This window comes from Otolemur garnettii, unplaced genomic scaffold (genome assembly GCF_000181295.1).
Source record: "Otolemur garnettii isolate 467f Iridium unplaced genomic scaffold, OtoGar3 scaffold00077, whole genome shotgun sequence".
Classification (NCBI taxonomy): Eukaryota; Metazoa; Chordata; class Mammalia; order Primates; family Galagidae; genus Otolemur; species Otolemur garnettii.
Window position 1 is genome coordinate 3225850 of NW_003852472.1, and position 12899 is coordinate 3238748.

The 12899-nt window shown below is 54.7% G+C and overlaps 1 protein-coding gene across 1 annotated transcript in view; it reads left to right on the forward strand.

Moving 5' to 3' along the window:
* The first annotated feature begins 6018 nt into the window (after positions 1-6018).
* The window catches only part of GTF2IRD1 (GTF2I repeat domain containing 1), a 79253-nt gene continuing 72372 nt past the window's right edge, over positions 6019-12899 (forward strand). Inside the window, exons 1-3 of the mRNA XM_023515703.1 lie at positions 6019-6148; positions 8685-8826; positions 11187-11325. Of these exons, the coding sequence (XP_023371471.1) occupies positions 6026-6148; positions 8685-8826; positions 11187-11325 (404 nt within the window). The 5' untranslated portion in view covers positions 6019-6025. The remainder of the gene's footprint in view (positions 6149-8684; positions 8827-11186; positions 11326-12899) is intronic.

Sequence of the window (12899 nt, forward strand, 5' to 3'; positions counted from 1 at the left end):
CCCAAGTAGCTGGGACTACAGGCGCCCGCCACAAAGCTGGCTATTTTTTGGTTGCAGCCGTCATTGTTGTTTGGCGGGCCCAGGCTGGATTCGAACCCGCCACCTTAGGTGTATGTGGCTGGCGCCTTAGCCACTTGAGCCACAGGCACCGAGCCTAGGCCTATTATTTTGCCTGCATCCCTTTCTCCGACCTCCTACCAGACCAAGCTTCACTGGGCAGAGCCCCCTCACCTTCCAGCTGGCTCTGACCACCTGGGGCAGGTCTGCGATTGGAGACCCCAGCTAAAGTTCTTTCCCCACCCTCACCCCGGCCCCAGGGCCAGCTAGAGTAAGCTTTCTGGGCTGGACTTCTCTGCATGCCCCCAGCCTAGAGGCAGACCTGCCTTGGGTTGGCACCCACTCAGATGTGAACAGAGCACTTGGCTAGTATTTGGCTTGGGGACCAGGCTGGCCTCCAGCTCTGGGCAGCTAGCAAACCTGCTGCTGTCTGGACGAGGGATCCCTGGCTGAGTAGCCAGTAGGAGGCAGGTGTAAGCAGGAAAAGCTGAGCCTCTGGGAACCTGAAGTCAGGAACATCCCCAGGGATCACCCAAACCTGTGCCTGGCTGTGGTCAGAATCCTCTGGGAACTTGAAAGTACAGTGTCCTGGGCCCACTGCCCAGGAACCTGTCTCCTCAAATTTTCAGGGGATGGGGTCCAGGAGCCTGGCTGTTGGACTGGCAGGTGTTGGCAGCAGCCTGCAGGTGCCACCTGCAGCCTGCTTCAGAGATGGGCAGAGCTGGGCCAGGAGCTGGTGATGGGGCAGGTGTGACAGTGTGACACAGCAGATCTCCCACGACTTGGAAACCGAACCCAGGATCTTCCCAACTGACTTCCCTCTACCATCTCAGCTCTGCTTTGGGGGGCTTCACAAAACAGGCCTGTGCCCAACCTTTAGAGATAATAGCAGATTCTGGCTGGGCGTGGTGGCTCACACCTGTAATCACAGCATTCTGGGAGGCTGAGCTGGCAGGATCACTTCAGGCCAGGAGTTTGAGGACAGCCTGGGCAACATGGCAAAACCCTATCTCTGAAATAAAATGAAAAAGTTAGCCAGGCATGGTGCACAGGCCTGCAGTCCCAGCTACTCTGGCAGCTGAGGTGGGAGGATCTCCTTAGCCTTGAAGTTTAGGGTGAGCATTTCAGCCTGCTGAGACCCTGTTTCAAAAAAATGAAGAGGTAGGGGCTTCATCTTTTATCTTCTTAGATAAAGCCCTGGCCTCTTTGGCCTCCCTATTCTCTGTCTCCTTTCCTGAGAAGCCCCCCAGCCCTGTCTCTCACCTTAGTAAAGGAAGCTAATTTTTTTTGCCCCATAGGATGGATACTTATTTGTCTCATTAGTATCTGTCTGCATTCTTGGTTGTTGAGAAGTGTCTGGGCTCCTGGTCCTGCTGGTCCCTACACGGAACTTTCTGGGCTAAACCCAGGGTGAGTTGGCCACCCTGGCTGTGTCAGCTCTGCATTTGTCCAGCTGGTCTTTCTGTTACCTGCATCCCAGTGAATGTGGGGAGCATGGTCCTCCCTCTGAATGTTGACGGCAAGGACACGTCTGGAGACAGACACACTGGCTGCAGCCTTGGGCAAGTCCCTTCCTCATCTACAAAATGACTGATGCTGTGGCCAGGACGATAACTCACACACGCTGTTGCCCCATCTGGATGTTTCTGACAAGTGCCTGGGTGCTGCCAATGCTGTGGGTCCTGGGGCTGCACTTTGAGAAGCACCTGTCCAGGACACCTGGCAGATCAAGCAGCCTCCCTCACTGTGGCCGTGGGGTCATTAGGACCCTGATACCATCTCAATTTTCCATTACTTAAGTTACCTAGACTTGTCCTCCTCCGTAATCCAAATATGTTACATGTTATAGTCTCCCATGTTGCTGCTTTTTCTTGAGAGCCAAGCAAGCCAAGAATTGTTCTGCTTGTAGCTTATGAACCTCCCCGCTCCATGGGCCAGCTATAGCATTCATTACTTCCCCAGACACTTGTTGAGTGCCCATGAAAAGCCACACAGCTGCATTCTAGGGAGGTCATGATCCGGGTGGAAAGTTCAGGCAGGAAGCCCTTGAATAAGTTGTTTCTGATTGCAGCAGATTCTGGGAAGAAACCAAGGAGCCAGGTAGCAAGTACAGGGCTCCTGGTTGGGCAGGTGGTTGAGGAAGGTGCTCTGGGAGATGTTGGGTGGAGGGGGCTATGGGAGGAAGGCTCCCACCTGGAAATGCCTTCCACGTGGGGCTGCCTCGAGTGCAGAGAGGGGCTGCACGTGGTGTGTTTGGGGAACAGAGGGACCCAGATCACACTCAGGGCCTACCATGGGCAGTCTCTGTGCAGTAAAACCATTAGAAGCTTCCAAGCAGGACAGCCACATGAGGTTTTTGCTTCCTGAGGTCCTTCTGTCTGGTGTCTGGAGGAAAGACAGTGGGGACAGAGAAGGAACAGGGAGACCAGTGGAAATCCTGTTGCCTTGGCATGACCAGCAAGGAGGGTGGTCTGGACGGGGAAAGTGGCCCTGAATGTGGCAAGGCATGGACAGATTTAGGTGCATTTTGAAGCTGAGCTAGTAGGACCCTCCAATGAATTATTTTAGGAAGTGAGGGAGAAAGGACTGAGGGAAGAGTGCTTGGTTTTCAGCCTGAGCTGAGCAGATGGCCAGAGAGGCACAGATCACGTTTATTAGACATCGAAGGGGATGTGAAGGAGTGTCAGAGGTAAGAGTAGGAGAGTCACTGCATGCAGATACTCACAGGCAAAAGGAACTTGCAGCAAGGGGGAAGTTGGCCAAAGGAGGAGAGGACTGGGCCCCAGAGTCCTCAAACTTCAGTGGTCAGTGCCAGAAGTGGGAGGTGTGGAGGAGGGAAGGGTGCCCATGACCTCCCTATAGGCATTGCCCATGAGGAGGCAGCACTGAGGGCTCCAGGCCAGGAGGTGGCTGCCCAGCACTCATCCTTGTACCCCAGCTGGCATCATTTCTCATGTCCTCTTGTAGTGGCACTTTCAGCCTCACCTGGCCCTCATGGGCTCCATCCTTACTGTCTCCTCTTCCTGGGACTTTTCTCCTGCTTGTTCTTGGACACTAGCTTCCTGGCCAGCTGCCTGTCATGCTTGGTGTTCTCTGTTCTGTATCATTTTTTCTTTTCATTGGGTGATTTCGCTCCCCCTTTGCTTTCTGTTTAGAACCAGCTCCACTTCAAACGGGGCCAGGGCAGCGTAGCACTGTGGGAGGCGAAGGTGGGAGGATTGCTTGAGGCTAGGAGTTGGAGGCTGCAGTGAGCTATGATGATGCCACTATAGTCTAGCCTGGGTGACAGAGCAAGAACCTTCTGAAAACAAAACAAATGAGAAAACTTGGCATTTCAGGAGTTTACCTGATATGGTCCTAGCAGACTTGGGTCCCTTCTTGGCTGTCCCCATACTCAGTGTTGTTGCTTTGGCCACATGTAACCTGCCTTCCCTCCCTCAGGCCCTGGGCATTGGCAGGAAGTGGCTACCTCCCCACCACCCCCCAAGTGCACCCACCTGGACTCTAGCTCAGGACAGGGGGTTCTGTGAGGCCAGATAACTGGGACAAGGAAATCAGGGGACAGCCCACTGCCCAGCCCCCCTTCCTTCTTTTTGTCCCTCCCTCCCTGAGTCCCTGGTTCCTTCCTAAATGGATTAGGACCTTTGCCGGAAGGAGCTGGCGGCTGTCTCAGGCAGCCCAAAGGCCAGAGCTGGAGCAAGCCCTGGTGCCTCCTGCTTTGCCCTGATTCAATTTGGGCCTTGGTGGCTGGGAAGCTGGCGGCTGCAGGCCTTTCCGGGAATGGCTCAAGGGATGTGCCGATGATCAGGGGAGGAGCCTTCAAGCCCTCAGGCAGACAGACCTCTCAGCTGGGTCCTTTATGGGGTCTGGTCACACAGCAGACTCAGGTGGGCTTCATGCCATGGAATATCTCTGGCCATGGTCACTGACCGCCTCTTGGTCCATTAGCATGTCCCATCTGTGGCCTGTCATGTCATTAGCATCCCTTAATATCAATATTTTAAACCTTTATAAAATTGCAAGGACTCAGTCTGTGGATAGGACCACGTTGCCTGTCATTCATGCTGGGCTCTGAGGTAGGCCTTGCGGGTGGTGCAGCAGTGGTAGGCAGGGCCAAGTCCCTGCTTGCAGAGAGCTTACAGTTTGTGAGGATAGGCGCAGCAGCAGAAGGTACCCCAGGCTTGGTGCCCTTTGTGGTGCCGGTCCCATAGTCTCTTGCCTGGTATGTGCAGAGACTCCTCATGTGCAGGTGGCAGGCAGGGGGCAAGGTTCACAGGCACCTTTGGATGCCTGCCGTCCTGCTCTCCACTCACACCTCTGAGGGCCTCCAGCACCTGGTAGGGGCTGCCATAGAGCATAAACCCAGAGAGGGAACCAAGGGTCCATGACTGCTCCCTTTCTTGGGTTGGTAAAGGGCAACTACTTCCTGGGGGCAAGCACTGGTAAGAGGGCAGCCACAGGTGACCCCACCCCCCACTGGCCCCTGATTCCCAGGTCAGGGTGGGGAGGGCAAGATCTGAGAGGGGCTGAGCTCTGTATCATAGTGCCCTGGCCAGCAAGCCTTTGTCACACCAGGGGAGCCATGACAGGAGGCCGTGATCCGTAGGAGCCCCAGTAAGGGTGCTATTCTAGCTTTTAGGAGTCCCATTATCATAGGACAAAGTCTTGCCTTGAGGAACCCCCAGTCTGAGATGAAATGGCCTCTGTCCTGCAGTATCTTTCTATATCCCTAAGGGTCAGAGGTGTTGGGACAGTGGCCTTGCCCTTGGGAGCATGTTGCTTGACACATGGAGAAGTTCAAAGGCTGGGAGGTGGGCCAGCCAAGGACTTCCTGTCAGGATAGATAATTAAGAGCTGTGGGCTCGGCGCCTATAGCTCAACCGGCTACACGTATACCTAAGGTGGCGGGTTCGAATCCCCAACCCGGACCCGCCAAACAACAATGACGGCTGCAACCAAAAAATAGCCGGGCGTTGTGGTGGGCACCTGTGGTCCCAGCTGCTTGGGAGGCGGAGGCAGGAGACTCGCTTGAGCCCAGGAGTTGGAGGTTGCTGTGAGCTGTAATGCCATGGCACTCTACCCAGGGTGACAGCTTGAGGCTCTGTCTCAAAAAAAAAAAAAAAAAAAAAAAGAGCTGTGGAGGCCAGACATGGCAGTTCATGCCTGTAATCCCAGTACTTTGGAAGGCTAAGGTGGGAGGATTACTTGAGGCCAGGAGTTTGAGACCATTCTGAGCAGCATACAGAAATTTTTTTAACCTGGTATGTTGGCACACCCTTAGTCCCAGCTACTTAGGAGACTGAAGCAGGAGGATTGCCTCAGCCCAGGAGTTGAATGCTGCCCTCCGGCCTGCGCAGTAGAGCAAGACCGTGTCTCAAAAATACATAAGTGAATGAATGAATGCTCTAGGGCCAATTGGCAGATGACAGTAGAACTGGGAAGGGCACTTGGAAGAGAAACTGAGCCTGCCAGGCTGGGGAGACATAGAGGATGTTGGTATGTCTGGGGGTGGTGAAGCCTAGAGGACTTTGGGAATGGGCAGGGAATTGGGGCAAGGTGTCCAGACCAGGAAATCAAAATACCAGGCTGAGGAGTTAAGAGCTAATGTGGGTAGTAGGGAGCCACAGAGGGTGTGTGAGCAAAGGAGAGCTGTGGCTAGAACTACATGCCTGGGGAGAGTTGGCAGTTGGAGCCTACCCAGCAGATTGGTCCTGGTGCTGGGCTCAGCATGAGGGTACAGACTTGAAGGGATGTGCCACAGGGTGTCAGTTCCTGCCATTTGTGCCCAGGCCTGGCAGGATCTAACTCCATCACTCGTAAAGGCCCTTGGGCCAAGGGAAGGCCAGCCCTTTCTTTGCCCCGTCTGGAAATCCAGGGGCCAGGTGGGCTGGGGGTGGATGACAGCCACATGTGTCATGCCCTGTGTCTTGTGCCCACCATGCTGCCTCTTTCCTCCCTCCAGGCAACCATGGCCTTGCTGGGCAAGCGCTGTGACATCCCTGCCAACGGCTGCGGGCCTGACCGCTGGAACTCTGCCTTCACCCGCAAAGACGAAATTATCACCAGCCTCGTGTCTGCCTTAGATTCCATGGTAAGTGTCCCTGCCCATCTGGGAGGAAGGTGGGACACTCAGCTCTGTAGGGAGACATCAGAACTCAAATTCTACCTCAGCCATTCAGAGATTTCTCTGCCCCGAGCCTCAGGGTTCCCATCTGCAGCTTGGGCCACAGTACCTACACCAAGGGTGGGAGGCTACATAAAATCTAGCCCTGGTATAAATGCTTTCCCCCTCGTCCTTTCCTTTTCCCCTTGTCCCCTTGTCCCTCCATTATTTTTGTCATTCCATCCCGTCCCTGGGATGCACCCCAGGTCTCTCTCCTGGTGGGTTACCTGGGGGATAATGTGTGGGCAGTGATTCCTTACAGAGCTGTAATCTGTGACATTAAAGCCAGAGCTATGACTGTGTCTTGGGCTGGAAGAGAGACGCAGTCCTTTCTAAATCTCTCCTCTGTTATCATTGCCTATGTACCTAGACCTGTAGCAATTTATTCCAAGTGAGGACATGATAATGTGATTTTCCTTCATCCTTTTCTTGGAGGAAAGTTTTATGATGGAGGGTAGGCAAGTATAAAAAAAAATCCAATGGCATCAGTTAGCTGCACCTCTGCATTTTAGGATTGGGCAGTTGAAGCTCAGAGAGGGTAGTACCTTGCTTGAAGTCACATAGCATGACCAGTTTTTAAAGTGGACTTCCAGGTGCAAAGCCTATAGTTCCCTGAGGACAAAAGGCCTCCTTCAGGCTGCTTCTACTGTAGGCACCTCAAGGACTGCTATGGTGGTGCTTGGACTAGTGAGGGGCACCCCTGGGAAAGCTGGCTGGTTGCCACTCTCGCCATAGGCCCCTTTCCCTGTGCAGAGTGGCCAGCACAAGGACAGGCCCAGAAGCCCAGCTGTGTGTCCCAGAGCCCTATAAGCTTGTCGGTGCCACTGTGGGCAGGGATGGCCAATACTGTGGGCACTGGGTACGTATGGCTGTTTGCACTCAAATTCTAATTAGTTGAAATGAAACAAAATAAACAATTCAGTTGTTCATTTGTGCTGGCCTCATTTCAAGTGCTAAGGAGCCAGAGTGGCTGGTGGCTATGGTATTGGACAGGGCAGAAATAAAACATGTCCATTGTCACAGGAAGTTCCACTGGGCAGTGCTGGCCTAGAAGGCGTTAATTAAGTTCTGAGGAGCTGATGACTCTGTGGGTATCCTAGTGGCATAAACAAGATGGTCCGCTCTGTCCCTGAGCCCTTTAAGGGTTTCCTGAGGGACCCTTATGGGTGACAGTGACACTTGGCAGTGACTTAAGTCTGGCATCCTCCAGGGCTCTGGGCCAGGATTCTTGGTGCTCTTTAGGGGGTTGGGCTATAGGGATGCACCAAATTCCCCCGGCCCCTGTGGAAACCCCTTCCTCACACCTCCTCCATCCCTGCTCTCTGCGGACCTTCAGGTGAGTCAATTCCCTGCAGTGGCCGCCATTTCTTCAGCTGAGAAGAAACCTGCCAGGAAAGATCTTTTTCAGCTCTGATGGCCACTCCTTCATTAGAACCACTGAATTTATTTGTTTCATTCTTTGTTAATGTTCTATCCTGTTAGGACAGAAAAGGGAACAGCAGGTTCCTATTTTCATCTTTGAGAGCAGAAAATGAATGCCCCCATGGAGACCCTGGGGGACAGGCCTGCTGGCCCCATGCCATCTCCAGCTTCCTCACCAGAGCAAATCTGGGCTCCGGCTGGCGTGGGAGGCAAAATTATGGCCCAGAGAGTTTGAGGGATCTGTCCTGGGTCATACAGCACACAGCTGTGATTCGATGTCAGACAGTGTAATCGCCAGCTAGTGCTACCCAACTCAGATAAAAGCTAACATTTGTTAGGGGCCTGCTGTGGGCCACATGCTTTCCAGGCAGGATTGTCCTGGAAATACAGGTCAGACCTGAGATGCTAGAAGTCTTGGTTGTGGGGACCTCTGCCTTGGGGTCCCTGCACAGTGGGGCTGCCACCCTCAACTCTGGGACTGTGAACGGCCAGCTTGCCTTATACCCTCATGGGATGTCACAGTTGAGAAATCCTCTCCTTCCAGCAGCTGGTCCTCACTGGGTCCCCATGGCTGAGCCCAGTGCAGCACATGGAGCTGGGCTACCTGTCCCCCATCCTGCAGATATGGAAACGAACCCAGAGAAAGCTATTACTTCTCCTAGTCCCACAGCAGGAAGAGGCCAAGTAGGGGCTGGAGCCCTTATCTGTCTGAGGCCTGCTTCTCCAGGGATCCATCCCACCCTCTCCTCATCAGACTTTGTGGGAGGCCAGGAGAGCCCAGGATGGGATTATCCCCGAGGCTAACAAGGGGGACCTCTGCTGGACAGCTTCCTTCTCCAGCCTGCACAGCCAGTCCTGGGGTTAGGGGGGAGGCAGTGATCATTCATTCATTCATTCATTCGTTCCTGCTGCAGAGTCTAAGACCAAGAGCAGTGGAAGGGCTCCCACTGGGGCATCTGGGAGCTCAAGTTCTACCCCTAAAGCCACCCAAGCTGTGCGGGGGCACCGGGGCATTCTGCTCACACACCCTGCTCCCCCATAGTGTTCAGCACTCTCCAAACTGAATGCAGAAGTGGCCTGTGTCGCCGTGCACGATGAGAGCGCCTTCGTGGTGGGCACCGACAAGGGGAGAATGTTCCTAAATGCGCGGAAGGAGCTGCAGTCAGACTTCCTCAGGTTCTGCCGTGAGTACCCCAGGGCTCTGCAGGGCCCGGGCCTGCCGTTCCCTGGAGACAGGCACCCTGGCCCTTCTCTGGGTGGCCCTATGTTGGGGATGAAGTGGACCGGATGGGGTTGTCTGAGCTTCTCTGTGTGGTGTAACTGAGGAGGCCACTGTTTTTGATGGAATCATTTAGCAGCCCCTGAGTTGATGGAGTCTGGCTGCTGAGCCCTCTAATTTACAGATGAGAACACTGAGGCCTGGATTTGCTGCCTGATTCTTCCTCATAACTCTGTGGAACCAACTGCACTTATTCCACTAAGGTTAACCCCTTTTGGTGGCCCCTTGAGTGCCTGCTGTGTGCTGCACCCTTTCTAAGGCTAACTCACTCATCTTGATGTCAGGCCTATGGGGCAGGCATTGTCATTGTCATTGCCATTGTTATCACCTTACCACAGCCTCATGGAGGCTCCTAGTGACTAAGGGACTAAGTACATGTCCAGTGCCAGGACAGCTGAGTAGGAAGTGCTGGAGCTGTTAGTGGTGTTGTGAGAAACAGTGGCCAGGCCACGTGCCAGGTACTTGGCTTCCCTGGCTGGCTCATGAAACAGTCACAGATCTGCAAATGAGCAACTGTAAGTGGCCTGTATCCCTTCCCCCGGGATGCACAGTTGGCAAGTGATGGGAGCAGGGCGGAAGCCAGGTGTCTTGGTCTGCCACCCATGCCCTTTCAACTACACTCCTTCAGAATCCCAGAGGAGCAGAACAGGCACTGGGAGGGGCCCCACTGGGGCATCACTCCCCCAAAAGACCACCCTTCCCTCTAGGGAGCCCCAAGGCAGAGGGGCCCCATCTCTCCACTGTTCCAGGACCTTCAGGGCTCCTCCTAACTCAACCTTTGATTCTGCACTTACCCCTGCTGGTGGCCCCTTGTACTCAGGCCAGCTAGGCCCGTGTGTTTCTCACCTTTCTGTCTTAGCCCCCAGTCCTCCCCCAGCTGGCCTCAGGCCTCAGCTCCCCTCCTCTGCCTGGCAGACACCTCCCAGCCTGCAGATGAGCATGCCTCCCAGCTAGGCCCCTCAGTGCCCTTCACACCTACCCCTGGGCTGTGGATGCTCCCCACACCTCTACAGCATCTGTGCCCTGAATCTCCCTAGGTCAGCCTCTCCTCTATGTTGAGTTAGGACCCAGCCTCAGCACTGAAGGTCAACACTTAGGCAGGCACTGGAGCCCACAGCTTTGGTCTCTATAACCATGGGATAGCATGGGGTTAAGAGAGCCAGAGTCAGACCACTTGGGTCTATATCCCGGCTCTGCCACCTGCTGCCTGCTGGGCCTCACCCTGCTCGTCCGTGAAAGGGGAAAACATGGGGTGGGTCTGAAGGTTCAACTGATTCACACCTGGCAAGCAATTAGAACTGTGTCTGGCACTTAGCTCATGCTCAATAGACACAGCTGTTGTCATTACTATTATTAGTATTCACATTATATCCCTGGATCAGCCACTCCAGGGAAGGGCACCCCTTGGTGCTGGGCATATCATTACTAGGGTATAGCCACTTCCCCACCAGCCCTACCCTGCTCAGCCTACCACCCTTCCTCAGAGCAGAGCTTGTACACTTCCTCTCCACGGCTGGGGCAGGGGGCTGGGCTGGTAAGATGGCCTTTCGCAAAGACCCGTGGCTCCCTAGCCTCCTAGGTGGGGCCAGGCTGGGGCCTGAGGAAGGTGCACCTGGCCTCCCAGAGCCAGGCAGAGCTGCTATTTATAACACCAGGAACTTGGCTGGTTTATTTCAAGCTTCACAGATCCCAGAGGAGAGCAGGCTCTAAATTGGGAGGGGGGCGCAGGGCTCTTCTCATCCCCTTTCCAAGATAGATGCAAGCACATTCTCCAAGGAATCACCAATACTCCCAGATCCCCAGCCTGGCAGGAACCTGCTCTTTGCAGCCCACAGCCTCTTAGTTAGGTCCCTATTTTTCCCATTCAGCAGAGCAGAAAACTGGGGCCCAGGCTGGTTGAGAGCACAGAGAGGGGTACACAAGACAGACATCCCACACCAGGTCTGAGCCAGGCCCGCTGACACAGACAGAGGCTCAGAGAGTGAAGGGACTTACCCAAGGTTATATAGCAAGTTAGAGGCGACCAGGGATGAGACCCAGGTCCTGTGCTAGGCACTGGGGACTCTGAGATGGCCAGCCCTGGCCCTTGGTAAGGGGTGGTTGGGATGGTTGGACAGGGCTTGCTGACTCATTAATCTTAAACTCATTCATTCGCTTGAGCACCATATTAGCTTCAGGTCTCAGCATAGGGCAGAGATATCCAAGCTTGAAGGTGGGGTGGTTGGACAGGTGCTCACAGTGGCCTTGTGTGCTCTTTGTCCACAGGAGGGCCCCCGTGGAAGGATCTGGAGGCAGAGCACCCCAGGAAGGTGCAGCGGGGCGAGGGTAGTGGCCGGAGCATCCCACAGTCCTCCCTGGAGCATGGCTCGGACGTGTACCTTCTGCGGAAGATGGTAGAGGAGGTGTTTGATGTTCTTTATAGTAAGATCCTTCCTCATTCCATTTGGGGCCCACAGGGTGGGTGGGAATCCCAGTCCCTGCCCAGTGGAGGAGGCCCCCCCTCCTGCCCTGCCATGGGGCCTACGCAAACCTGAGCCCCAAGGCAGGGGGCACTGGCTGCCCTCAGCCCTGTACCCCCAGCATGGCTGTTCCACCCCAGCCCCGTTTTCTGGCCCACTATATACCCTCCTGCCCCTGCCCTGGTCTAGTCACTGCTGTCCTCACCTGAAAATGGCTCCAGGCTCACTGTGACCTCCAGGCCAGCTCCCTGTGACCCCACCTGCCCTGTGACCAAGGGCATCTTCTAAAGTACAAAGTCTTCCCTCTATGGCCTTCGGGGGCTCTTGTCACCCTCAGAATGGACTCAACTCATCCATCCGTGCCCCACCCCCAGCCTTGTCTCTCTGCTTAGCACCACGGGCCCTCCTGACACGCCTCACAGAACCACTTCCTATCCTGCAGCACACTCTGGCTCATGTCACATGTTCTCACCTCAGCACTGCTGTGTCTTTTGGGACTGCCTTTCCCCTCTTCTGTCTGGAGAATACCCAAAGCTCACTCTGAGGCTCAGCTCTGGGAAGCCCCCTCCCATTGGTTTGGGCCTCTCTGGACACCTATAGTACCCTGTGTCCTCACTAGCCAGGAGCTCTCCAGGGCCAGCGACTGTTTCTATCCTTTCTGGCTGTCCCCAGTCTACATCTCAGGGCCCAGAAGCAGGAAGTAGGACGTGCTTGAAGAATGTTTGTTGAATGACTGAAAGCTAAGCGCTCAGTGAAGTTTTTCCTGTAGAGAGGAGAGGCCACCTGGCCTCCCTTGGGAAGTGTCAGGTTACAGAGTCATGGGGCCTCAGCAGTGGCTTTCACCAAGTGGCTTTTCACCCTTGGGCAGATCCCCGTGGTCCCTCACGCTCCCATCTCATTTATTTCTGACTTGCTGTAGCACTTCCCCTACTGCAGACTTTGGTTCTATGGAGCAGAGGTCTGTGAAAACTTCTGCTGGTCAGCTGTCAGGAGGAGGAGGCCTGGTGGGGCGAGGAGTCCAGAAGCTATGGGTGGCCATGCTGGTCACCTTGGGATTAGGGACACCTACTACGCATGGCCGGTTGTGTCTCTGTGGACGCTTTTGGTAGATACAGGGCTTTTGCCTGGAGTCCCCACACCCCTCCCAACCCACCCCAGCCACCCTTTCCCTCCTTGAGTAGAATCCTAGGTGGCCATGAGGGGACAGGCCTCTTTTTGCCCCTGAGTGGGGGCTGCCACTTTGGGTCACAACAGATGTCTCTGCGCTCAGGCCTCTAGGCCATCCCCCAGCCCTCAATCCCTGGCCTGTCCTCACTGCTCTGTCCCACCTACCCTGCTCCAAGTCTTCTTGGTCTGTCTGTCTGCTGTGTTTTTCTGAATTCCTTCCTTGCTCCTCTCCACTCCCTTTCTGGCTTTCTCTTGCCTCACCCTCTCTCTCTCTTTCTCCCTCTAGCTTTTTCCTCATGGCCTGATTCCTGCAAGCCCTGTCTTCTCTGTCTCTTGTTTTTTTTTTTTTTTT